The 26,920-nt window shown below is 38.0% G+C and overlaps 1 protein-coding gene across 2 annotated transcripts in view; it reads right to left on the bottom strand.

Annotated features, from left to right (window-relative positions):
- Positions 1-1,196: 1,196 nt before the first annotated feature.
- The window catches only part of ARID4B (AT-rich interaction domain 4B), a 94,991-nt gene continuing 69,267 nt past the window's right edge, over positions 1,197-26,920 (bottom strand). Inside the window, exons 17-24 of one of the 2 annotated variants that reach the window (XM_087774752.1) lie at positions 22,867-23,118; positions 16,376-16,460; positions 15,353-15,545; positions 11,727-12,938; positions 9,134-9,244; positions 6,211-6,426; positions 3,801-3,947; positions 1,197-2,983 (exon numbers count right to left, since the gene is read on the bottom strand). In XM_087774752.1, coding sequence (XP_087630878.1) covers positions 2,853-2,983; positions 3,801-3,947; positions 6,211-6,426; positions 9,134-9,244; positions 11,727-12,938; positions 15,353-15,545; positions 16,376-16,460; positions 22,867-23,118 — 2,347 coding nt within the window. In that variant the 3' untranslated portion in view covers positions 1,197-2,852. The remainder of the gene's footprint in view (positions 2,984-3,800; positions 3,948-6,210; positions 6,427-9,133; positions 9,245-11,726; positions 12,939-15,352; positions 15,546-16,375; positions 16,461-22,866; positions 23,119-26,920) is intronic. The other variant, XM_087774753.1, reaches the window with a different exon arrangement.

The following is a 26,920-nucleotide window of genomic DNA, read 5'->3' as shown; positions in this document are numbered from 1 at the left end:
CAGCTGTACACACAGTGTGCATGCCAAGCAGGGAGCACACCCACGTTTAAAGCTGCATTACAATATGTAACCTGAAAAGAAGCTCAGGTTTGACTCACAGGAACATGGGATAAAACTGCCTGCCTCGCAGTTTGCCCAAAGGCACCTTCCTTTGTAGCCACTGGGACACGAGGAACATGAACCTGGAGAGTAGCATTTACAGACACACTTCACGGAAGAGGTGTAATATAAAACATCCAGAACAGATTTTTGACTAGTCATTAAACTGCCTGAGAAGTACAACAAAAATTAAATAATCTCTGTATTAAAGAACAGCAAAAAATCCTGTTTATGCAAAAATTCAATTTGGGAGTGGGGACGTGACTAACAATCCCTGTGTTAAACAAGTAAACAAACAAATCCTCTCACAGAACATGAGAGTCAACAATTGTCAACATCAAAGCAAAAATGCTGGCACTAAAACGGAGAGCTGATCAAGAACTAGTACTGAGTGGAGAGCTGAATTTGCTCTTGCTTGCCCAGATGTAGTTCCCTATTAAATCAACACCAGTTATGCCTACTGAGACTGAAGGGCAGAACTGAACTGTTACGACTCTAATTCTGCTAAACTTAAACATATGTAAATATCCTCTGAGTAGCCCCACTGAAATCATTACAATGACTCCTGTCAGTCTCAGATCACTGGTCATTATTAACACAGTCAATGGTTCCAAAGCTTATCATCGTTTGTTGTTTATCAGTCTCATTAGTAATCTACCATTTTGCAGGTGTAACAGTATTTTGGACAACTGAACTACAGCCAGACATGATGTTAGCAGATAACACTAAAAGTTGTATCCCAGTTTCACTTCCACTGAATCTGAACTTGAGGCAGTCGACATTAGAAGTCAGAAAATATCTGTGGGAGCTCGCTTGTACATTGTCAAACTACCTGGATTAACGTGAATCAAAATTCATCTTTATTTCAACCGGTGCTGCCTTAATGACGTTAATGGGCCAAGCTCTCCCATTCTGCTGAAAAAGAGGATGAATTTGAATTAATGGCTAAGAGTAAAATTAGGCCAATGTACCTGCTCTAGCTTATCTTTATATGCCTATTACACCATACCAAAGACCATTTGCTAAACTGATTCTGCAGCTTGATGTCATTTTAATGAACACACTATGGTTGCTTAATTAAACTGTTAGAAACAAAATCAGGGATTCACAAACTATGGCATTTTATTTCAGAGGCCTTTGCTTACATTTGTACAATATATTACATAATTCTCCATTTTCTGCAGAACCTAATATATATTTTATAGCTTTTTTCTATAAGCTTTTCCTTCAATGTTTGTCAACAAATTTTTACAGTCCTGTACAATTCTGAATACTTTGAAACCATTTTCAATAAAATCAGTTAACCTTAAGCACACACTACGAAGACTGAAAATGCTTTTCTTAGAAAAGTCAAATGTAAAGGATTCTGACACTCTAGCATCTACAAACAAAATGCTTTGAATTCTTACATGTTGTATTGCCAGAAAACAAAGAAAAACATGCCAGCCCCTATTTCCCCAGGCAAAAGAAGTACACAGAACTACAATTAAAACAGTAAAACAATCTGTACAATAAAGTACTGTGTATTAACAGTGCCAGGTATTAAATAGCTTGAATGAACACTTCCGCAATATACAAATGTCTTACAAAGGTATATAATTAACAGGAGAGAGCTTGGGATCCATACAACATAAAATCAATACAAGTGAAAACAGTTTGAAGTTGGTTTTGGAATTTGTACAAGGCATTTTAAAAAATTAAATGTCTACCACTCAGCTAGCTATTTATTTTAAAAACAACTACCCTTTTGTGGCAGTGTTCATATCAGCAACCACAAATTATAACCTCGCACCTTACTCCGTCTTGAAGTCCTCTCCTTGAAGCTCGTAATAAAATAAGCATTACAAATGAAATATTTGTTGCTTTAAGGGAAAAGAAACATTTACAAGAAAACACAAAAATATAACTGTTATAATCCATTATGAATAAATATACACTTTAAACTGGCTAAATACAATCTTTATACATTAAGATTTAATACAGTTTGTTAGCCATTTTCTTCCTTTTTCATAATGTATTTTATCAAAATTAAAAAAAAAATACTGTTTTATAGAAAAATGGCAAAGTACAGTAGTTTCATTCCAATTAATGGGTTCTTAAAACCCAGAGTAACCTATTTAAGCCTAATTCAAACCTGTAAACATTAGTCAGTCTTTTTTTGTTTTTTAAAGGAATCCTCGTATTTGGTTATCAGGACTGATGTCAAACATCCTACTAACTGCAGGTTTTGAATTGAATACATGTGCTTGACGTATACAATTAAAGCCACTATAAGGTGACTTAGCAGTTAAAAAACAATTAGCTTGTACAAATGAAAATAGGTTCAATATTTGTCATAAATAAATGGAAAAATATCAAATGTTCCAGCTTTAACAAAATACCAGGGAATACAGTAAGCCTTACCACATTTATTTAGATCAACCCAACAACTATATGCTTATTGTACTGTCTCTACAGGCAGTGAACAGCCTCCATTTGCCACAGTGGAAGGCCTTTGAGTCACTAGACTTACAATTCCCAGACAAGTTGGAAACAATTATTGCTTGAGGAAAAGCAGTTTGTTGTACTTTTTCTTTGTAAAAGTGCACTTAAGTGCAAAGTTAGCTTGTCAAGAAACAACTTTAAATACAAAATAGTGCTTGTCTGAATTTTGTGCCACTGTGCAGTATAAAAAAAAAAAAAAAAAAAAAGAAAAAGAAAAAGAGTGGCCCTCAGCAGCCATTAAGTGCAAAGTGCTTTGGCAAGTCCTGCTGTCACCTGCACTCAACTGACATTCCGTTCTGTGATGAACTTGACATAGATGGTTCTGCTAAAGTTAACATAACTGCAGCCGTAATGGAACTAGAGGAAGGTGATGAGGAGGAAGATGATGTAGTAGCAGCACCTGCACAGGAAGGGGAAAACACAGGTTATAAAAATTTACAAATTAAGCAATAAAAATGTTTTCCCATTCAACAACAAGCATTGGTATATACTGACTCCACCAACTAATGCCTAGTAATTAAAAAGAAAGACAGCATGGCATGGCCCCTTGCAGCCCTGGTTCATTGACCACCCAGATCACGGGGCCCAGCCAGAGGATGCCAGAGCTCGTTCCTGACCTGCAAGCAGAGTCTACTGTGGCATTTCAGTCTTTCTTCTTACGCTCCGTGAACTCTTAAATGTGCACATAAACAAGACATGGAGAAAATAATCCTTTTACTGCTGCTAGAAGCAGGCATACTAGAACATTCCCTACTGCAACAGGTAAAGCAGCTTCAGAGAAGTGAGAGATTTAATTGATGGTCTCCCTTAAACTCCTAACATAGATCACTTAGCCTAAGGGGAAAGCACTAACTAGACACACAAGCAGTACTATAGTAAATTATTGTGTAACTTGAAGAAAAGTTATGTTATTAATAACCTTAGATACTTTGTTCACTGCTTAGAAAAGTTTATTTTTCTGTATAAAGTAGTTCTGCCTAAACAGAATTAAATAGATTGCATGCCTTTTTTACGTTTTTCCCCTTATATAGTCACTGGATATCTGAACTGTGCCTTCTAAAGATCATAAGATAACTGTATACAGTGTTTTTAGAAAAACAAACGAAACCACACTCCTAATGGCACATATCTGACTAAAAATTATTCAGTTCTTGTTAACATCTTAATAACATGACATGCAATTTAAGAAAAAGTAGAACTTAGTTCCCAGCACTTACTTTCCCGCTCTTTTTTCTTTAAGCGCTTTCTTCTTCGGTCAATGGAAGCCACCTCAGATTTCAAGGACAGGTAATGTTTCCTGATTTCCTGCAATTTTTCTTGGAGAACTGTTATGCGCTCGGCGCTAGTCAAATTTTCCAAGTCAGCTGCAAGTTAAACAATCTCTGTTAATTATTGTATTGCGGCATTTCCAAAGAAGTGGGAAGTACTCAAATCTTAGTGATGTGCTTTGAGGTAGCAGACAGCAAAGCCAAGAAACACAGCAACAGCAGCTGCTGTTTATAATCACAAACTTTGTTCATTTTTTATTATTTTTTAAAAGATACCACCATGGATACACTATTTTTTAAGGAAGTGGGAGAGGAAGAAAATGCATGCATTCCCCTCCCCACAGGAAGGAAAAGAAAAAAAAAAAATCAAATTAAGACAACTGCTGAAAACATAGGAGCCAAAACCAGCTTTGAGCCTGTTGTTCTGAGTCCTTGCTAGAGCTCAGTTTGGCCTAATACACCAGGAAGGTCAGTCTTGCCCGACTTGTCTTGGTTGTTACAAAACAAGCAGGTTACAACAGGAATGTGAATAGCTATGGGGTGGTTCTAATAGAGTCCATGGCATATGGGCCATAAGGTGTAACTATACAGGACCTCCTCACTGGCATCCCAACACGGGGATGTCGATGGAGACGGCCAGCAGAGGAGCTGCCCCTCTGGCTGTTTCCAGCTGGGAGCTCTCCACAGCGCGGCACACAGCTGTGGGGGGCACAGGCAGGAGGAACTATCTCGGTTCAGCCCCTTTCAGCCACAGGTAAGCCACACGGGAGAAACTCCATTCGAAGACATTAAAAGAATCATTTAAACTACCGTGGGGTGCAGAATGCACTTCACCAACCTACAATGAAGGTAGCGCCAAAGGACCAAAAGCCACAACTATATTAGGCTGTGGGAAGACGAGGAAAGCTCAGAGATACTGCAAGTGTCTTAGACCTTTGCAAGAGCAGGATATGTGTTAAATAGCACTCCAGAGTCCAAATTCTGCCAAGCAAATTTAGAACGTGTGATGTAGCCAAGGTAGAAAGAAAGGAAGTAGCAAAAGCTCTTTAAATGTGTTGCACAGGAAACCTGCCCAGTGAATCTCAGCAGGGTGGTAAGTGACAATAAAGACCTATTACATGACACAGTCCTGAAGAGCAGCAGAATGTAACTGAACTGTGAAGAAGTACTAGGAGAAAATTACTTTTAAACCGGAGTAACACCGAGATTCAGGCCTGACGAGAAAAAAAATGCAGGGTCAGATTCTCTCACCACAGAAACAGCTGCCTTAAGCGGAGAATTCTCTGGGCATAAAAGAACACTGCTGGCAAAAAAAAAATCAGCACATGTGTCTGCAGAGTGTGCTGTGCCAGCTCTTTCCTGTTCCCACCTCACACGAGGAACAGCTGCCTTCACACGGCCTGGGACAGAGCGCAGAAAAGCGCAACAGCATAATGCTCCAAGAACTTCAGGAACTTGACATACACTAAGGTCATCTGTGAATACTGAATGAGATACTATGGATTACTTTAAGAAGTGACTTAAATCAGTCACGCCACACAGTTTCAATTTGACCTTTAAAAGCAAAGAGAAAGCTACTCATGCAATGCTATACATCCATGGTCGGTACTAAGGCCAACAATTTATGGCTGACTAGGCAATTAAATACCCAGATGCTGTAAGAGAGAGAGGGCTAAACATAGCAAGCGTTTATTTTTAAATAATTACTTTGAATTGTTTGCTTACTGTTATATTGATGAAGAAGGCTTCAATCACCTAATATTTTATCTTACTTCTCTTTTCTCCCCGCTGCAATAGCATACACACACACAGAGGCAATTAAGAAGCTGCATTAATATCAAGGCATTAATAAGCTACTGAACTGTTTTTCAGAAAGGCAAATGCATGATCCTGTCAAGACTGCTCACCCCTCTAACCAACAACACCACACTGGAAGTTCTTATTACTAGAGTAAACATGTCCTGGTTCACTAAGGCAAAATGGAAGGGGAAGAAGTTACAAATCAATCATGTAAGTCTCTGAACAATAAGTAGAGAATGAGGAGTAAAACAGCAAGAAAATATCAACACAAGAAGCACATGAAGCACATAGAGCGGATAACATTCATGCCAGAATGACAGGCCTGCACAGGATGGCAAGAACAGCAAGTCAGTGCAGGAGCCATATCTAAAAACAGTATTGGAAGAGTGCAATATAGGCAGTTTCCTGCACTGCAGGATAAATCAGGATTTATCACAAAATTAAGCAAACTGAGGATGGAACAATTTTAGGGGAAAAAAACAAAATACACAAAATTCAAAAAGCCTTCTTATACTATACTGCAAGACCACACTAGGCGCGTTTTGAAGAAAATACTTACACATTTGAAAACTCCATTTGTAAACTTTGGGCAGACGATTATTTTGTTCTTTGAGATCAGACTCCTTCTCTCCATTTTTCCCACATTTTCCCGGAGATTGCGTTCTTGCGGGTGATTTGGTTTGGTGAGATTTCATGCCAGTAGAAACCGATTTTGCTGACTGAGACTTGGACACACTTTCACCAGCAGATAGTTCTTCACTGTCACTGCTGTTTGCTGAAGAAATAAGAAGGTATACTGTTACAAAACAAAGCAAACTTCTTACCCAAACCGAAGCTTATCAGAAGCTACCCCTGTGCTGATTTTCACAGAACAGGAGTTTATTTGACCAAAATCTTTTTCCTCTGAAATGATATAATCCATCCCAGTATAGAAGCTTGGCACACAGCTCTTCGCATCACTAGTGCCTGAAGACAGGACCACAAGGCACGTATGTAATGGGGCCCTTCTAATTCTGGCATGCTGTGAAAGGGAAACCTTGCACTGTAAACACCGTCCCGTTAGTTGCTGTGCAGGTAGATTCATAGCTATCATGTGGACCTATGGGAACCAAACAGAGCTAGAGGGTGGATAAAAGTACCAGACTGTGGCTCCACAACCCATCCTGAATACTGGTAAGTATATTGCTGAAAGTGTGTATGCAAGAATGTAAGGGGGTGGGGTAGGGACACACTTCTAAGATTCTGGAATACAATCCAACTGCTCAAGGTCCATACAGGGAAGGTGCACTCTACTCTGAACAGTTCAAGAGAGCATCACACTTGTTGATTTAGAACCGTATACACAAAAAAATGGCCTACATTAGAAAAAAAGGCAAGTAAGCAGTCCATGTGTCAATGTAGGTGCTTATGGGGCTACACTTTTTCCAAAACAGTTAGCAAGACTGATTGTTATGTCCTATCTCCTGTTTATCTTCTTTTAATACTAATTTCTAATACAACATTCGATACATACAAACCTCTATCCTGTTTTAGAGGTACTAGTTACAGACAAGCTTTTCAATGCACTCCTAGGACACGTGTAGCAGAAATGAGAGTAAACAACTGGCCTTTTTCTTAGCCTTATGTCACCTTTATTTTGGGGTTTCTGTGCTAAAATGACTAACAAGAACCTGAATTTGCGTGACATCATCTACAAAAATCCTCAGACATGATGATCAAATTCTTTAATTCCAGAAAAACATCTTCAGCTTACCCAAAATAGAAGAACTTCACTGAAACAGCTTTAACTATAAAGCAACAGGCTGAACTGAATGCAGTTTTCTAATCAAACCACCCAAGAGAGAGTAACAAAATCATCTGTCTGAAAGACATGATTTATGAGTAATGATTGAAAGGATGAAACTTGTTTAGCATTACAAAAATAAAACTGGGGTGGAAGCAGGGGCAAGAGATTGTAATTCAAGAGAAGTCTAGTGAAGCACTGGAATAAAATACCTAGGGAAGCTGCAGAATCTCCATCATTAGAGTTGTTTTCAAAAACATGTTCAATTAATATTTATCAAGAGAAACTTACGCCTCAGTTGTACCTGCCCTAGGTGTTGACAAAATGAACCCTGAAATTCTCTTTTGCTTCTGGTCTTTACGATCTGGTGATCTACACTGGAGAAACCGAACACCAAGATACATGCGGTATGAAAGAACTCTGCTGGCTGCAGAGCTGCCGTTGTCTGCTGGCTTAATGCAAAGGCAAGAGTTGAGGCTGCTACCAAAGCAGCTTTAACTGGTATACCTGAATTTTGCAAAAAGCATTTTTTGCTCACTACTGACTCCACATTTTATCTATTTATTGCCCTTATAACACACAGCAGTGCCTGAAGTCTAACAAAAAGAGTGCATACACACCAAGGACTGTACACGGTAGAAGAAACAGTTCTAGCTTTGAAGTGCTTGCATCCTGAACAAAGACACAGGTTGAGAAAAAGGGATAAATTCACCAAATCAAGGGAACAATGGCAAGGCTAAAAATGGTGTATCAGTTCTGCAAATTCAGTTTGTTTTGTTACTTTAATTCCTGGGGTGAAGGAAGGAATAAGGATTATGGAAGGAGGAGATTAGTGAAATGGAATGAAAAAGGATGAGAGAATGTGAAGAGGAGATCAATGAACATGAAGGACGGGTGGGGTGAAAGCAAATACCAGACCAGAAAGTACAGACTTTTAGTAAAAGCTGTTAAAAGAAAGAAAAGGGGACGGGGGCGAGGAAGAGAGAGGGAAAAGGCATAGCATATGCTTTCTATCCTTGCTTTAACTGTATTTTTTACAGCTATCCTTCTGGCTTCACTCTCCAGCTGACCGTTCCCTGGTATTTTTTATTAACAGCGAGATGAGGCAGTAATTGATCTTGCTGTCTCCTGAACATGTGTGCATATGTCTCTCTAATACACCTCTGCTTTTATTAAGCTTCTCTTCCCCAGTACTGTGGTTTCTATTCCAATTAGCTTCTGTAAGTACAAAAAAGTTGCAAAAGCTGCATTATTTACTGACAATGTAACAGATGATACAGGAAGAAAACAGAGCCTATATTTTTCTGGAATTATTCTCATATTTGCTACTGGAAGATATATTAACCTATAAAAAACTCATCTTGCAGAAAATACAAAGTATCATTTCATCCAGCTATCATGCCACAGAGACTCCTGTCCCAGTTCTACCAAGTGTGAAATACTCACTCTTCTTCGTCTTCCTGAATTACACACTATTAAGGACCTCTTAGAAATAGGCCCAGAAATAACACAAGACATTTAAAAACACTCTGGCATTCAGCAAGAGTAGTTTCTTCATTTAAACAGTATTAAGAATTCCCTGATGAGAACACTTCGTCCTAATACATCTTTTATTTCCAGACTTCATCTCCTACAATTGTTCAAACAAATGACACAGTACTTTCACGCATTTCATTTCACACTGAGCTGCTGCACTTACTAGTTTTACTCTTCTTTTTGTTGTTCACAGATGTTTTGTGGCTTCTTTTCTGCTTTTTTGAGGAGCTGCCTCCTCCCTGAGCATCTTTAAGTCTTTTTTGGCCTGTACAGACTATAATTGAAGGAGGAAAAAAAAGAAAAAGAAACAGAAATTAAATAAATACTTGCACTTACTTCTGTGTGTTTTTCTCAAAGTCTCAAAAAAACCCACTTCAGAGCTTAAGTTTGTAGACAACAATGCGACTGTTCCTGCCTATCCTTAACACAACTCAGCTTTCTACTTATATTGACAAGAGGAGGTGAAGGATGATGGAAGGCAGACAAAGTTTGCTGGTTAGAGTGCACATGTAAGATGACTGCAAGTAACTTTCCTGTATGCATCATCAGAATTGCTCTTGAACCACATAGATTGTTATTTTTTTTAATACTGTGTCCTGATTTCAGGTGGGATAGAGTTAATTTTCTTCCTAGTAGCTGGTATAGTACCATGTTTTGGATTTAGGATGAGGCTAATGTTGATAACACACTGATGTTTTAGTTGTTGCTAAGCAGTCATAGACTTTTCAGCTTCTCATACTGGCCTGCCAATGAGAAGGCTGGAGGTGCACAAGAAGCTGGGAGGGGGCACAGCCAGGACAGCTGACCCAGACTGGCCAAAGGGCTATTGCATACCGTATGACGTCATGCTCAGCATATAAACGGGGGGTGGGGGGCGGAGTTGGCTGGGGCAGGGCCGCTGCTTGGGGACTGGCTGGGCATCAGTCAGTTGGCGGTAAGCAATTGTTTTTCATTTGCATCACTTGTCTTTCTTGGGTTTTATTTCTCTCTCTTTTTGTTATTTTCCTTTTCATTACAATTTATTATTATATTATTATAATATTATTTTATTTCAATAATTAAACTGTTCTTATCTCAACCCATGAGTGTTCTCACTTTTACTCTTCTGATTCTCTCCCCCATCCCACCAGGGACATGTGTGTGTGTGTGTGTGAGCGAGCAGCTGTGCGGTGCTTAGTTGCTGGCTGGGGCTAAACCACAACATACTGTAAATTAAATAAGAATACATTTATTTGAAAAACTTATCAAAAACTACTGGAACTGAAAAATGTTCAAAAAAGCCTGTCGCACTTGGAAGCTGTGAGGAAAACTGGAACTATCACTTGTGATCAGTAATTACATTAATTGAAAACATTTTTTAAAATCTTAAATAATGTTAAAAAACAAGGCAACAAAAAAAAGAAGGCAAACAAAAAAAACAAAGGAAAAAGTCTACTGGTATTTGTGACTACAAGGGGAAAAAGTAGAAAAGGAAGATAAAGGAATTCTAGTACACCTGTTAAAAGAGCAAATTTTAGGAGTTGTTCAAACGTTGTTCCACAACCACCTAACTTACAGATTAAAAATTACTCCTGTAATAAAGCTATTTAAATTAAGAAACCCAATTTTTTGAAACAGACAGTATGCTGACAAAATCAGTTGAAGTCTAATGCATGTAAAAGTAATATTGTGCATTAGTGTACAACTTTTTTTTCATGTGGCAATGATTTCCTTTTATATAAAAAAGCAAACAAATTAAGTTCTAAACCTACATAGCTATAATTAACAAAGGAATACAGGCGTATTTATTGAGGGCTACATATTCAGCTCTTCCAAACTCCCTCCTTTGTTTAAGGAAACACATTTTGTTGCATTCTTTCAAATAAGGTAACACACCTTAAGGGCATTTTGAGACAATTCAGTTAATTATTAACTGGAACCTGTTGAGATGAAGAAACCACTTCTGTCATCTCAGGATCATATTCAGACACGTATTTTTTTTTCCTTTGTATTAAAAAATTTTTAGGCACTTCAACACAGTGAAAGTAGCTCTACTTTGGATAGAACTGTAAAAGAGCCACAAAAACCCTTTTGGATCCAGCCTTGCAAACAGTTAAAAAGCAGGCAACAGTACACTGACATCACGTGCACAAGTGTTGGCAGTGTTTATTATCCCCTACTCTCTAGTGGTCTCAGGATAGGAACTTCAATCTGCAAAAACACATCTGAAAGTGAAACACAGCTAATAAGGTCAATGTTTGTTATCAGCTTGACTTGTATTTTTTTAAAAACATTAATTTCACAAGACACAAGTTTGAAATAGTTGCCTAAGCATGCAATAATTGGCACTTCTCCCCGCAAATAAACAGCTTACAGAGAATCAAAATTTTATGTAGGAAACAGTGTCTTCTACTTGTAATCAAGGTACTCAAAATGTACCCATCTGGCTACAATAAATATTTCTTATACAGTGTATTACAGTTTGCTCTGGGCTTTTCTTGCCAGGTCCGGTATAAACTTTATTGTTATATACTTTATATACTTTATTCCTCATTGAAGCCATCACAATTCCTAATGAAAGGCCAAGAAACTTCCTGGCAGATTATATTTTATTCACTGGATGATTATGCTATTTCCACACATCTGAAGTAGACAGCAGGGTACTACTTCCTCCAACAACTAACTTTCCAGCAGTGTAACCATAACAGAATGAAAACAGATCAGCAATGCTAAAACGAGAGCTGGTTACGTTGAAGACAGCTCTGTTTACCCTTTACCTTTTTCAGTATGCTCTGGCTCTGGTTGATTACTACTACTGGAGCTGACGCTGGCATCAAAACCTGTTGGAGAAATATTTCCCTCGGACTGGAGGTCTTGCAGCTCCCCTGCAACACTGTCCACCTCTATTGTGCTATCTGTTTCACTTTTAATGCTTTGTATCTCTTCTTGATTTGGTGGCAGCGTCTCAGAGACAGTGACGCTGGACTGATGCCTACTGGACTCCGTTACAGTTACAGATGAAGGCGATTCAGGAGTTGTAGGAGGAGTATTTAGCACTGAATTACTGCCACTGCTTGGAAATTCGACTTTCTTTTCACCCACTTCAGCTGGTTTCTCCTCAACAGGTTTAACGTCCACACTAGCTGGCAAAGATTTTTCAAGTTCAGAGCTAGGCAAAGAAATGTCTTCTTCTGCAAGAGTCTGAAGCTGCTCCTCTGCTGCAGCATCCTCAGGAGCAGCGTGCGGAGGGGAGGCAGCAGCTTCAGTGTCAGAGTCTGAGAACAGTTCCTTCAGCGTTTTCTTCGGCCATTGCCCCTGAATACTTGACCAGACATCTTTTCGATCCTTCGCCCTGGTATTTTGAAGTCTTTCATCAGAGTTATTTAGAAGCTTTATTCTTTTCTCTCCCACTTCAGAAAATCCTGAGTAGAAAGTACTTGTCCGTAAAGACTTCCTTTTCTCCTCTAGCCCATTGTACTTTTTAGTTGGAGTGATTTTCAGTTTAGATTTGTCTTCCTCATCTTCATCTGAGGAGCTGTTACTGGTGTTTTCTAAACTAAGGGAGTCTTTGTTTTTGGTCTTCTCATCCTTTCTATTAGGCGACACAGTCTTTAAAGATTCCTCTGCAACACAGTATCTTCGTTTACCACGTTTTACCTGTGGTTTTGCTGTTTTATCCACTACCTCCTTTTTTACATCCTTTCTCTTCTTTGTGGCTTCATCTTCTCCATCGGAGTCAGTATCTTCAGATAACTCTTCCACCTCTTTTCGCAATCTTTCAGGAGACTTGGATCCCGACTTGGGCACTACTACATCTGTCAGAGCTTTAGTTTCTTCTGGGAGGGATGAACCACTCTGTTCTTCTTTTAGACAGAGTTCATTTTTATCTTGGCTTACAGCTTCATGTTGAGATTCCTCTTTGCCATCAGCATGTACATTCGGGGCACTTTGGTCATCTTCCTGCTCACTATCATCAGAACTTTCAGAAGCTAATTAAAAATAAATCAAAACAAAACAAAACAAAACAAAACAAAACAAGAAAAGTTTGTCTTGATTTTGGTCACAAAGAATTCTTCAAAAAAAACAACTAAAGAAAACTGTACAGATATGAACACATGCTAGAGGGATCTCTAGTAGTATGTATGTTAAAAGGTACCTCCTGAAGACTTCAAAAATTTATTTCCTGTTCTATTACAAGGTATAATGACTAGATTAGGAACCAGGAAAATTCTGTATTATACTGTACATCTCCAGGAATTTCTGAAGAGGTGGAGAAAGCATAGAGTGCATCAATCCATAAAATACAAACTTCTGCATAAGTAACCAAAACAGAAATTGAAAGATGTGCTTAACATAAAACCTCTAAATATTTCTTATGGGTTACAAATACTACCATTATCTGCCCTTTTTCCAAAGCCCAGAAGAGAGACAGTATTTTCCCTGGAGAATCCACAGTCCAAAAGCACAGAACAACAAAGACACTGGATAATCTCTAACAAACCAACCTGATGACCAGCCTGGAAAAAGGAAGTGAAAGCAACAGTGAAAGGCACTTGGAGAAATATATGAACAATAAGAGTGTAGGACAACAGTAAGAAAATTCAGGGTCAGGAACAAAGAAACTGAGAAAAGAAGAACAAAGATATAATGGGGATGGAATCAACAAGAAGACCATTCAATGGGAAAAGATATGGATACAAGGAGAAACAATAAGAATTGGCTCAAATATACGGGTAGCTCCTTGACTTGTAACTCATTCATTTTTGTTGGCATACCTAGTTTAACTCTTCTCATCCTACTTCCCATCTCTCATTCTCAATTCCTCACTAAAACTCACCACCTCTTTAAAGATGATAATGTAACTAATGACAGAGAGGAAGAGCAGTACTGCCAACAAAATTCACTGAAATGATCAAAGTTGAATAAACTTTTTTAAAAAAGGTTTACTGAAATACGATGAACTTGGAGAAGAGCACACTAACAGAGAGAAGAGGTATACAGGACAAAAATACCTTGAGAAATGTTGACTCAGGTGGTTTTCTTGGTTTATTTGTTTTACGATAGGCAGGAATTTAAATTCTACTCTAAGACTCAATCTGAAAGCAAGTTTTACACAACCCTTTCAGTGTTGTTTGCTTTTTTCTAATTAAAACAGTTATGGTAGACATTTTGGCCTAAAGTTCCAAGAACTCTATCACTTAAAATGGACTTCTGACACTTGCCTTTCTCATACCTTAGAGGATCAAAACTACACTACTATTATAGTATCAGAGGTATCAAAATTTGCCATTTGGAATAACAGCCAAGAACACATTTTAAAAAACAACCAAAAAATCAGGTCCATCAAGTTTTCCTCCCAACCTATTTGTGCCCTTCAAAGGAAAGCCGAATACAACTGCATTAATCATTCCGGTTTAGGAAAAAAAAACCTGTAAAAAAAAGTTTTGAGCAAACAGCTCTAAAATTGGAGTAAAAAGAAATAGTAAAACATTAGAGCCTTTCATACTTAAAACCAAAAAACCAAAAGTAACAGAAAAAAAAGGTTAATTCCCAGCATGAATCTACATGGACTTAAATGATAAAAGAATTGTATACAATTAGCAGCATTTCTGGAAAGTAATTACATAATATGGAAAACATTTAGCTTTCCAAAATATTAGAGGGTGTATGTCAAATTGTGCTTTTGTAATCAGAAGTTAATTACAGATTAATTATAGCACTAATAATAGTGTCATTATCATCACGGCTAATTGCTTTTTTGTTTCTCATTTCCTAAGGAAACAAAACTTAATAGATTATGTTGACTGTTATTTTACCTACAAGTTTGGAACCCAGTGGCCAATGTCATCCAAGTTCGAGTAAGTCTGGAAGACTGTTAAATTCATAAAACTTTCACAAAAACTGGTGGTCACCCAAACTACCTAAACCATGTACGATTTCTTTTTCTGGAGGCATGCACTAAACTAAGGATGAAGAGAAGCAACTAGCTGTTATAATGCTGCTGTAGATGTGTGGGAAGGGGAAAACAATGTTAGGAACAACAGCCATGCTGATAGGAAACCTAACTTTATTAATTCCGTTTTTCAGGGGGAAAAAAAAGTTAAAAATCCATGGGTCCTAAAAGTTACATATATCAAAAATTAAAAATTTAGAAATAATATAGGAAGCAAAAAAAAGGTGGCAAGACAAATGATGTAATTCTTAAGACTGTTAACATACACTGAATCCACAATACCCGTTTTCAGAAACTGCGAACATTGCTTGTGTTCAAGGGTTACTTCTGAAGATGATGTTATAATTAGCCAGACAGACTCAAGTGTACAGTTGCATCAGTTGTCCTGCATTGTCATTTACTAGTGTTTAAAGGCTATTTGCAGAATTAGGAAACGTTTAAGTACAATACCTTGTAGCCCATTAATGATAGAAGTAATTTCTATTGATTTAACTGGAGCTTGCTCAGAATTTTTGGCTTCAGCGTTGTCAAGTTTGGACCCAGTCTCTGGTGACGTGCTGGTGTGAAAGGGTGGTTTTGACAAACGTCGCAATTTGCAGTTTTTAGGAGAATACTTCTCTTCCTTCTCTTTGTCAGTTTTATTCTATGTGAAAGAAAAGATTACAAACTCTTCTCATTTGAGCATACATCTTAACATAGATTACAATTAAGCAATGCTTACAGTTATCTTAAACATTCAACCTGTAAAGGAAAGCTTTGCTCTTTGTTTAAAAGTTTACAGATACCTTTCTGCGGCCCATACCAAGAACGTTTATACTGAAGACAGGAACTTAGTCAACACCTAAACAAGTGGGAAAGCAAACACAGCCAACGCTCTAAGAGCAGTGGCACCGCGGGATGCCAGGCTCAGCAGTGGCAGGGCAGGGCTGCGACACCCTGCTCTGTCACAACCGGCAGGGAGCTCTAGAACAAAACTCAGGTTCCAGAGGTGCCACAGTGCTGGGGGTGGGGGCAGGAGGAGTGCTGACATTTGTGGCAGAAAGAAAAGCTTCCTTGCATCCCACTGCCCAAGGAATATATCATAACCTAAACCTAAATAGCAGTTTTAAAAGAATGAACTTTGAAAGAAATGCTGTGAAATAAAATCATAGTCACATACAGGTGGACTAGTCACAGGTTTGCTCTCCAGAATCAGCAGAGGGAGCTCCCAAATTTCACGCCCCAGAGTTGGCTCCCACCACTGATGATAAAATGGATCCTTCTCATTTGTTTTCTATCAGTGCGTACATAAATTTCACAAAAAAACGTAAGAAGGAAAGAGAAGCTTCCTGTCCCCACCCCGAAGTGAAGAAACAAAAACTTGATGAAAAAAGTTCTAGTTTTTAAAAAGCTAGGAAGTCGCTTTTACAGTTAAGCATTTGTAGGCCAATCCAAAGTTGGGGGGAACAAGGGAGAAAAAGGGAGAGAAACTACCTTTATTTTCTTTCGATGCTTAATTTTTGGTACATTTTTATCAGCTGGTCTCACTATCTTGTCTGCCTTTATCCATTCATCATACCTAAAAGCAAAAAAAATTGTACACATTTATCGTTTTAAGCAGATAATCATGGCATCATAAGAGAAATTAATGGAGGAAAGAAAATTATTAGACATATCAAAACTGATTTGGAATTTGAATAAAGAAGTCATTTGTATACTTTTCAGTATGTGGAGTTTCAGCTAAGGTTCAATTCTTCATATGCTGGGACATATAGGACGAAGTTTTCTTACGCTGATGGGTAAGAATGAAAGCTAGTATTTTTCCAGTCTGCAGTGAACAGCAGGAAATCCATGTGTACAGGTAAAACAAACTACCAGAAGGATAATTCTGGATGGATCTCCAAGAGTTATACTTTGTATATATACTGTAAAACCTTAACAATAAAAGAAATTCTTACAACTACATAAAATGTGACCAGTTAATAAACTCTTTCAAGCCTGACTGTCTGCAAAGTGATATTTGGAGTGACTAACACTTACGAATCACGAAAGGTTTCCATTTTATATCAGAATGATACTAGACAAAAACATACTAAATAGCACCAACATATTAACAACTTTTATTATATTATTTTATTATTTTATATTAACAACAGTCGTCTTATCTAAGGCTGGACCTGTTAAATACAAATCCAAGGCCAGAGAAGCACATTCTTAGGAAGAATATACTGTAACTATGGTACTGTACTTGCCAGTTTCATTTTGTATTTCTTAAATTCTTAAAAAGAATCAATTGAAACAACTTTTTTTTTTTCTCCCTCCCAATAAGCATAATCTGCTCTCCTATTTCAACTATGAATTCAAGAACCCTCTGAATAATAAACAGGTCAGTTAAAAATTAGTATGTATTAACTTTTGCCCCAACATACAGCCACACAGATTCTGACCCCCCTAGGTACATGAACTCAGAGGGGAAGAAACCAACTTGGGGGGGGGGGGGAACCAACCCCAAAACACAACCAAAAAAACCAAACCACAAACCAAACCAACCAACCAAAAAAAAACCCAACCACCACACCCCCAGAGAACTAGTACAAGATGGAGCCGAGCACAATGCCCTCAAGACCATGCTGGCCTACCAGCTGGGCTTACTTGATCACCATTTTGATATATACAACAACTGCTGACACAGTCCCAATTCAGCTTCTTTGCAACTACTGCCAATTATATATACAATATTGTCATAAATTAAAAAGGATTAGAGAAAAATATGCAAGTTTCCAACTTGCTTTCCTATATACTCTACGTTAAGATCTACACAAGAGATTCCAGAAACTAACTACTGTATTTTATTAACTTAAATTTCACATAATAATACAGTGAAAAACGAAGTAGCAGTAGTCTCTGAAAAATGGTTTTCCAAAACAATTTCTTGGGTTTTTTTTCCCCTCCATGTGACAATAAAAATCACAAAATCTAGTAGCAGACTATGCAGACTACAACATACCAAGATTACCTATACTGCTGCAGATACAGGTGTAATTGTACTATTACCAGGTGACATGTAGGTGAGCAGGCTCAGATTTCTCTCCAAAACTGAAATACAACTCTGCAGAGTACTTTCCAGTATGGAAAAATCCCACATTCTATGAGACTGTGGGGAAACCCTATTGAAGTAATCTTTCTTAAAGTAAAAAGACGTGCTTTCCAGAGTGAATACCGCTAAGTAGACTGCCAAATGGACTTTGCAACCCACATAAATGTAAGAGTATTTCATTAGGTCTAAATGCATGCGGGAAACAGCACTAGGACTAGACAAATACACGGTGAAAAGCAGTTATCCTGACAGTGTCCTTTCTGCCTCAACCACGTTGCTATAATACAGAATTCGTATTCATGCATTCTATGCATTTCCAATAAAAGAACCATCTTCCCCCTATGCGAAGTCTGTGCACTGCACATGCTGTCTGTGATTCAAGGTAACCACGGTGCCTGTTGGGGCGACAGCTGACAGACCAGGGGGCATACTGAAGTGAAGGAGAGAGGACATGCAGAATCTTAAGAGAATATCTGTAGATACCACAGGGTCTTAAATGTTACATATTAGAAGCAGTGGTCATGACTCCTCATCTCAAGGAGCACAAATTGAAAACCTATGTGTGACAGCCACAGTTCCTGGCCAGAGCATATCCTGCTCTACTCCTGACTGCACCTGGAAGCGCAGTCAGATCCTGCAAGGAGGCCTAGCATCACAGAAATCTTGCATCTTCTCCACGGAATCAGATGCCCACACTTCGCACCTTTGCATGGCATAGCTCCTTTCACTACTCACACATCAGATGCATATGGTTTGCCTAAACCTGGGACTACTGGGCCCTAGGCTGACACAAATCCTGCAAAAGGGATACATCCCAAGCCACAGCTGACAACCTGACCCTAAATTACATTCTCCTCTACTGCATGACAGAGAAGCACCCTGGAAGCTGTACAGCACACCAGATGCCAACCTGCATCTGAATGGTGTGTGGGACTCAGACTAGAGCCTTTCTTTATAGAACTGCACCTTATTAAAACAGGAAAACTTTATCACTGATCTTGCTTTAGACAGCCTGTTCACAAAACAAAAACAAACCCAAAAACGTTATGAAAGAAGTTCTTCGGCTCTCATTACAAGAAGTATGTGCTTCCAGAAGACCTGGATCGTTTTACCGCAGTACCGTCTTCCACGCCTGCTTACCTCAACTCTCTAAAATTGAGCAGCTGGGTGTGGAGAGGAAGGAGGTAAGATGGGGAGGTGTTCCTAAAAGAGTTTGCACAGACTTGTTTGAGAACCAAGAGGAGGGATTTAGTAAGAAATGATTACTTACTTATATTTTAAATAAGGTTTCATATGAAAACCTGGAATACCTTCAGAAGAAACATCCCCTTTGCCTTACCAAAATGAAGACAAAGATGAGCCAGTAAGCAGAGAAGCTTTTCTGCCTTACTGGTTAAAATGAGTGCCTGCCAGAAAGGTGGGTTTGAACAGGAAGGAAGGAAAAAAGGAAGAATGAAATGAATAGCTATATAGCAGAAAAAATAATTGGTGCTTTGCATAAGAGTACATACTGGTTCTATTATGTCCATATGTACTGATTCCAAGCTAAAATAAACCACAGCATATTCTCAGAGATTTCATAGTCGATCCTCCACAGAAGTACTAGAGGGGAAACAAGGAAGAAAGTGTACTTTTCTAGCCTCCAGATTTATACTAGCAAAGGTACCACTTTCTCAGGAAGACAAGTGACCTCAAGGAACTAGCAAGCCTTGGCAAATTCACTGAAAAGTTCCAGTATACTGTCTGTATCTGCTAACAAGGAAGAGTCAAATGTTTTCTTTGGCTGCAGTCAAAGAAAGGTGGAGTTGAGTCTTATAACCAAATACTGGAATATTAGATGAGGACTCTGATTTTTTTTTTTTTTTTAAATTTATTTTTTAATAATTCTCCTCCCCATGACATATACTGCTCTAGAACCTGAAATTTGGCTACACATGTTCCTTTAATTTCAGTAGTTGACTGTTAAGTACAAAATTTGTATATTGTTAATGCTTCAAAAAACCAAGACAGAAATTGGCACTTTCACATTCAGATTTCTGAAGGAAAGAAAGAAATGTTGAAAATAATATGTCTTAAACACTTGAAACATTCAACAATAACGTCTTGTGATATTGTACCATACAACACACAAAGTTAAAGCAATCTAAACTATTTTTGAATGTACACCCTCTGTCTTTAATTACTGTGAACATACTGCAGAAGAAATTCACCTCAAACACTTATACAATGAACTTTTCTTTGCGCTGGCAGCTGAAAATTAAAATGATGACAGAAGGAACTGGCACTGTAGGCCCCAGGGAAGTTTTAATTCCATATAAAGCATATGTAATTCAGAACATGACTGGCCTGTTAGAAGAAATACAGTTTCTCTCATAAGCTTTTTCTGGTTAACACATGATAATGCAAACAGTTTTCTCTAACAGGGTAGAGATTTTTACCATTCCCTTTCACTACAAGTCAGGCTCCACTGAACACTACAGTTCTTTACCTTTATCAGAAACACATATCACCTGAATCTCAGGAGCTAACAACAAGATCCTTTAGCATAAAGTACTGCAGCTGTACAATGCTGTTAAGCTATATTCCATTTCTGTATTTTCTATTTACTGTTTTTAAGAAAAAGTTCCACAGTGTTAGTGTCACTGGTTCCAGAGCATTTAACAAAACTAACAAAGCTGAACACCAAGTTTACCAAATTCCATTCCAAGTACTCCAAAGCATGCGCGCCTGCGTGCACACGCTATTATTCTGAATCCCAGACCGGTACTGAAGTTACTAATGTTTCTTATCACAAGGTAATTGTTTAGGATTCCTGCTCAAACTCATGGGTTTAAAGAACAGGCCATTAAATGGCATACTGACCAAAAGGGGAAAACAGGAAAGTCGACTTTAAGGGGTAGGAGAATGACAGAATTAACAAAATCCCGGATGATTAGAAAATTCTAGTTCAGTACATCCCATGACCTAATGTTACAGTCCCATAGTCTGCACACAGTCCCATAGCTAAATCTCAATCACTGACATCTTTTTAAGTGAAGAATCCTACTCTCCCAGCCCCTTTCAGAGGGCTCTTTTGAAACCCCAGGTAAGAATATTCAGCATGTCCTGCTGCCAGAAAGACCAAACAACTCCCCTCACCTCTCAAATCAGTGCAAGTTTACTAAAAATGCTTTTCTTATCAAATATATCCTAGTCACAGAAATAACGCCTCTAATACCAATCCTCCTATTTGTTTAAAATGCAGAGTTCAAAAAACAGAATCTTGATTTCTCCTTTAAGAACCAGGGTGCTGGGATCTCCAAGGTGAAGGCTCATTTCTGACTTCTCATTTCTTCAGATTTAAAGTGGTACTGCTCAAATAAAATTCTGATCATCTCACCTCATAGCATGCATAATAGCATAATATTTACTCAAAAAGGAAAATAACTTCTATGTTTACATTTAAACTCTTGTTTTGGAGTTCATAAGCAAGAAACCTCTTTGAATGGTACACAGTAATCCTCAGCGAGTAGGATGCAAATTTCAGCAACTTACACTCCTAAGGCAAGTCCTCCCCAATAATGACTGAAACACTAGTCACATTCCAAATCCCACCTTGAGCAGGTTGCATCTCCCCTTGTATCTTGACTTCATAGCCCACTATGCTTACAAATGTTGCCTGAAGACAGTTTATGTGAAAGATCACATTCCTGTAGATCAATATATGTGTAGATCAAAATTCTACAAAAGACCGATATCAAAACCGGCAATATCAAGACCTTCCTCCTCAGCAATGGCTTAGGTAGTCCTGGAAATCACCAGGCCTAGATGCAAAGAGGTGTATTCAAGGGAGAGAAGTATCATGCTTCTGTAATTGTGACCTTTGCTAGCAGATCTTGCTAGCACTGAATAGATGAGATTTGTCCTGCCCTCTTGGTCAGAGGTAGGATGGTAATCAAAGTCCAGATGACAGAAGAAGGTCATGAGAGCCTCAGATTTTCTAGAAGAGGAAAAATAAATAAATAAGAAGTACAGCAGATTTGCCTCAGACTTGTTTGTTTTGGTTTTTTAAGATCTATAAACACAGTAATACAAGTTTAAAAGATGACAGCTGAGGGCAATGAGCAGATACATTGAAACTGAGCAAAAAAGCAGGAGACTTGGTAATTGGCTTAAAAGCCACTCAGAAGCTTTAGTTTTCTCTGTTTTCAAAGTTGCTTCAAGTTTTAAATGGCAAAAAAAGTGGTCTGAAATGGCAAAAATATATTAATACTTCAACTTGTTTCTATTAATGCTATATTAAAGACAATAAAAAGCATATACTCCTGCATGTATTAAGAAAAGCATAAGAAGCCACTAGGCTAAGAAGAGTCTTGTTTGGAAGCTTGAGGCAGCCACGGGGGAAGGAGGGGGGTGGGGAGGGGTAGAAAATCGGATCTGAATGAAATGCAATTATTTGCTGCACACTAATTTGCCACTAAAAATCTTGTACTTCTCTTGTTAAATATCATGCTGCTAGTGTACTCTCTGCTTCACTGAGAAGAGTGTGTACACAGATTCAGCTAAGTGCACTATTCAAATATTGTATGAGACAAAATTGGCTTAAGAGAGCCAGAGGAGGAATTTGTAAAAGAGTGAGCTATCACTTGTATGGAGAGATCTAACAATAAGATGGGGAATGAAGAAAGCCTTCTTTGAACAAGTCATTTTAAGATGATTTTCTAAGTAACTGAAGTACTGCATTTATATAGTGTTAAAAATCTAATGGTTTCATACAGTACAATGACCTTCACAGAACACCAATACTGAAAGTTTAGGACTCCAGATCTCTATTCATTTAGTTTTTAAAATACACAAGTGTATTTTAGAAGTAATTCAAGAAGTAATCACTAACTAAAACTCAAGTTACCTCACATTCCATCCACAGTAGTGCACCAAGTAAAGGACTTCTCCACCTTCGATGTCAGAATCTTTAATACTAGCTTCATACATTTTTTGATTTTTCCCTCTTCCATACCGCACTTGGACTTTCATGCCTGGTGGATAGCATTCAAACTCTTCTTCCTCATTGTTATTGTTGTCTTCTTCCTCCTCCTCCTCGTCCTCTTCCTCCTCCTCTGCTTCTTCTTCATCTTCATCTTCTTCCTTATTCGTGTCATCTCTTGAAAGGTTTAAAAAATTGTAGAGTTAATATGAGATACTTCATAAGCTTTTCAGTTCCAAACCACATATATTGATAAATATTGTGGATGCATTAGAGACTGGGAAACAGCAGGCTCCAAATATGTGAAACTGCACTACGTCCGAGTAATATCAGCAAAGTAGGATATAGCATACACACAAAATCCAGTGACTGTAAGGTGCAAAAATGACTTGACTAAAAGAAAAAGAAACAATCCATCAAAATCTGTACGAGCAGAAGTTGTTCAAACTCATCTTTATGATTCCTTCATGCAGTCCCTTTGTTTAAATATCGTTTTTTCAGTTCAAACTCATCCTTCTCAATATAAAGTTCCCTAAATTCCATTTTTCAACCTACAAGTTTTACAACTGCTTCTTGAAACTTGCTTCCCCAAAAGATCCTTGCTTTATTAGAATAAATAATCTCTATCTCAACACCTTGAAGTGTTTAAGTGACTGCAACCAAAAACAGATTTTAGGGGGAAGGAAGGAAAAAAAAAAAAAAAAAAAAAAAAGAGAGAGAAAACCTTATGCAAGGTTATTTAGCAAATCAAGCAACCTGTGCTAATTTATGACCTTGTCATTCCTTGCCAATTATGCTAAAAGTCTTCTAAATGTAAGTCAAACTTGCATTTAATTATTATATAAATACACAAGCAGGTGTTCTCTGTTTTAAAAAATAAGCTAATTTTGAATACAGTTTTAGATATTTGGACCAATTTTCAGAAGCACTAAGAACCTACAAATGTTGCTAGTCTCAGTCAATGGCAGCTATGGGCTGCTCAGTGTTCTGAAAATTATCTCAAACCAGCTTAAAGAGGCAGACTACATTACAAAAGTTAATGGGGGGTGGGGAGGATCTTTTAATCTTAAATAGCTTTACAAAACAATATTATTAGCCCTTACACCATTCTAATTCCACACGCTGTGCAATACAGAACAGACTAGGGCTGCTTACTAAATTCACAATGAATGCAGACCACTAATACCTTAAAAAACTGAGACGTGGAAAAGATACGTTTGGATGTATTACAGACTGGGTAAGAAAAGATAAGTGCTGCTCCAAGTCTGATTCACACCAATATTTAAGTTAACCTCACAAACACAAAAGTCTGTATTAATAATCTACATATTTCCATGAAATTTTCAGTAGAAAATACTCAGATAAACCAAGCTACTTTCTCTCTGCAAAAGGATCAAATAGCATTTTAATTATTCAAATGCTTCCTTGTAGAAGTAAAACTGCAGTATTATTACCTAATTAGCTGGCAAAAGAGAATTCAGAGCAAGCTAAATTCAACTGTAGCACAACCACACTGATTTAATGAAATTACTTCAGAAATGAATGTTGCCACACATATATACACACACAAATATATAAATACATATATATATGTGCATACACCATGAGACAAATGCTAAAAATTCCCTGTTGGTGTATTAACTAAATCAAATCACAGAAGATACATCTGTTCAGGTATACATGGCATAGACCAGTTAGTTTTGTTCTGGAAGGCCAAGATTTTCAATTTATTACATACTTTCAGTGGGCTACTTTGCTAGTGAAGTTAAAACTACCAAAGTTAAAAATGCAACATAAATGAATGAGCTCTGAAAGTTCACTTCATCTCTACTACACATCATAAGGCAAAATCCACTTCCCAAAGAAATCACGAATAAAGGTCCCCAAAGACACAGATGAAAAATTCCTGAACATAATTCCACAGCTAACAACAGAAAGCACCAATCAGTAATTTAAATGCTTTTAAATTATACTCTCTGCTGCACTAAATCAAAACTCCTAGCTAGTTTTAGCTTAACAGTTATTATCATACAAAAGCTAAAAAAAAAAAAAACAAACAAAACTTGGCACCAGGAGCAGAGCCACCACTGCTGTGAGAACAAGATGAGCTTGTGATTTCCCATTACCAATGAGACTTCTCAAAATTGTACTGAACCAAATTTTGCCAGATTTTTTTTTTTTTTTCCCCTCCAAGAACTAGTGGCACAATCCTTGAATGCTGTCTGCAGACAAAAGCATGCCTACGAGGGAGATTCAGGATTTTCCAGGCACTGGCAATTATGGTTCCAGTGGCTCTTTGGAAGCTGAACAAGTTTGGAGTCTCTCTCACCTTCATCACCCTATGGCTTTCTTGGTGTTCCAACAGAGATTCTACAAAGCCTCCATGACAATACCAGAACTTCTCTGGAAGAGATGTGTGAAACCCTCATTGTGAGGTTGAGTAACGTGAATGGTCAAGTAGATGCGAAGAGCAGACTGTACATAGGTGGAGGGAATGTCAGGAAGCAAAAGCAAAATGGAAGCAGAGACAGCTGCAATAAAAAGTGTTCTAAGGAGTGATTTGGTTAGCGATCATAAGCTGGAGATTTTAGGAAACCAAACAAAAGCAAAAGAACATTCATCATTTTGGAGCAGAAAAAACGGCGTACTTATATACCTGCTGAAACAAAAAAACCCCACCCCAAAACATATTCCAGTGATTGCAAGGAAGAAAAGATATTGTTTTACAAGGCCACAAAAAGCTCAAATCTGGCAGTGCAGATGAAGGAGAAGCCATGACTGCCATGAAACCAAGGTTTCTAAGAGGAAATTGTGATCGTAGCCATCCAGCATGCACAGTCATAACCTCATTTGTGCATGTATGTATGCATGAGAACATCGGATTTCCTTTAATGCTGTTTAGTCAAAACCCCATTGGGGGGGGGGGGCGGGGGGGGGGAGAAACAAACAAACAAGCCTCTTGGGAAGCTGACAATAATTGTCAACTTAAAAACAGTACCAAGCAGTATTTGCCACAAAGCTGGAGCAATTTGAATAACCCAAGCAGCAGCTGATGGAACAAGGCAGCAGAGCAGCAGATGTGCATGCACACTGTACAGGAGACACAGCAATACAAGTGTAACTGTGCTCCAGAAACCAAGTACCACCAGAAAGCTTATCAGGACGACTCGAAAGCATTTCCAGTTACAACTGCAGACTATGGAATACCCTCACCCCATCTCTCACAGAGTGGGAACATAAACCTTTAGAAGCAGGAAATTAATGAATTAAAATGCAAAGATATTTGTTAATGAAGTAAAACCATTAAAACGTTTAGATCATACAAATATTGCGTATCGTTAGTTCCAAAGGACATTGTGAAATCGTTAAAAGGCTAAAAATACTGCAAGTGTTCAAAAATACACATATGGCAGGTAATTTTCAGTCAATATAAAGACTTAACACCAACAAGCCCATAATAAGGGTAGGTATATCAACAAATAGTTGTTGTTAATAGATGAAATAGCGCATGCTATTACCACTAAAGGAACTGCAATATCATGCAAATGTCTTTCAACCCACAATCTCTGGCACTAACCACAGCACTGTCACAAATCCCAGGTGAAACCTATGAGACATGGTGTGATTTGGAGCATTAGATCTGCCTCCTAGGATCCCTGTTTTGCAGCAAATCTAACCCTACTCCAATACATTTCCCCTGACACATCATGCTGGCACACATAGCAGGTGAGATAGCAAATGCAAGATTATTTTTTTCAGGGGTTATTCTAAAACTCGAGGAAGCAAGATTATTTCAATTATTGGTTCAATTAAGTCATTACAGTTAATTGAACCACTAGCAGAAATAAACTCCAGTGTAATTGACACTTCAAGTTTAGCAATTAGCTTCTATTTTTGTTTCCCTCCTTCTTCCCTTTTTCTCATCCTAGAACATTATTTAACCTCTACTTCACATAATACAGAGATGGAAGATGTCGAA

Source organism: Nipponia nippon, unplaced genomic scaffold, assembly GCF_047370975.1.
Source record: "Nipponia nippon isolate SJK-2023a ecotype South Korea unplaced genomic scaffold, ASM4737097v1 scaffold_4, whole genome shotgun sequence".
Classification (NCBI taxonomy): domain Eukaryota; kingdom Metazoa; phylum Chordata; class Aves; order Pelecaniformes; family Threskiornithidae; genus Nipponia; species Nipponia nippon.
Note: the sequence above shows the minus strand (reverse complement) of the source record. Positions and strands in the feature narration are given on the sequence as shown.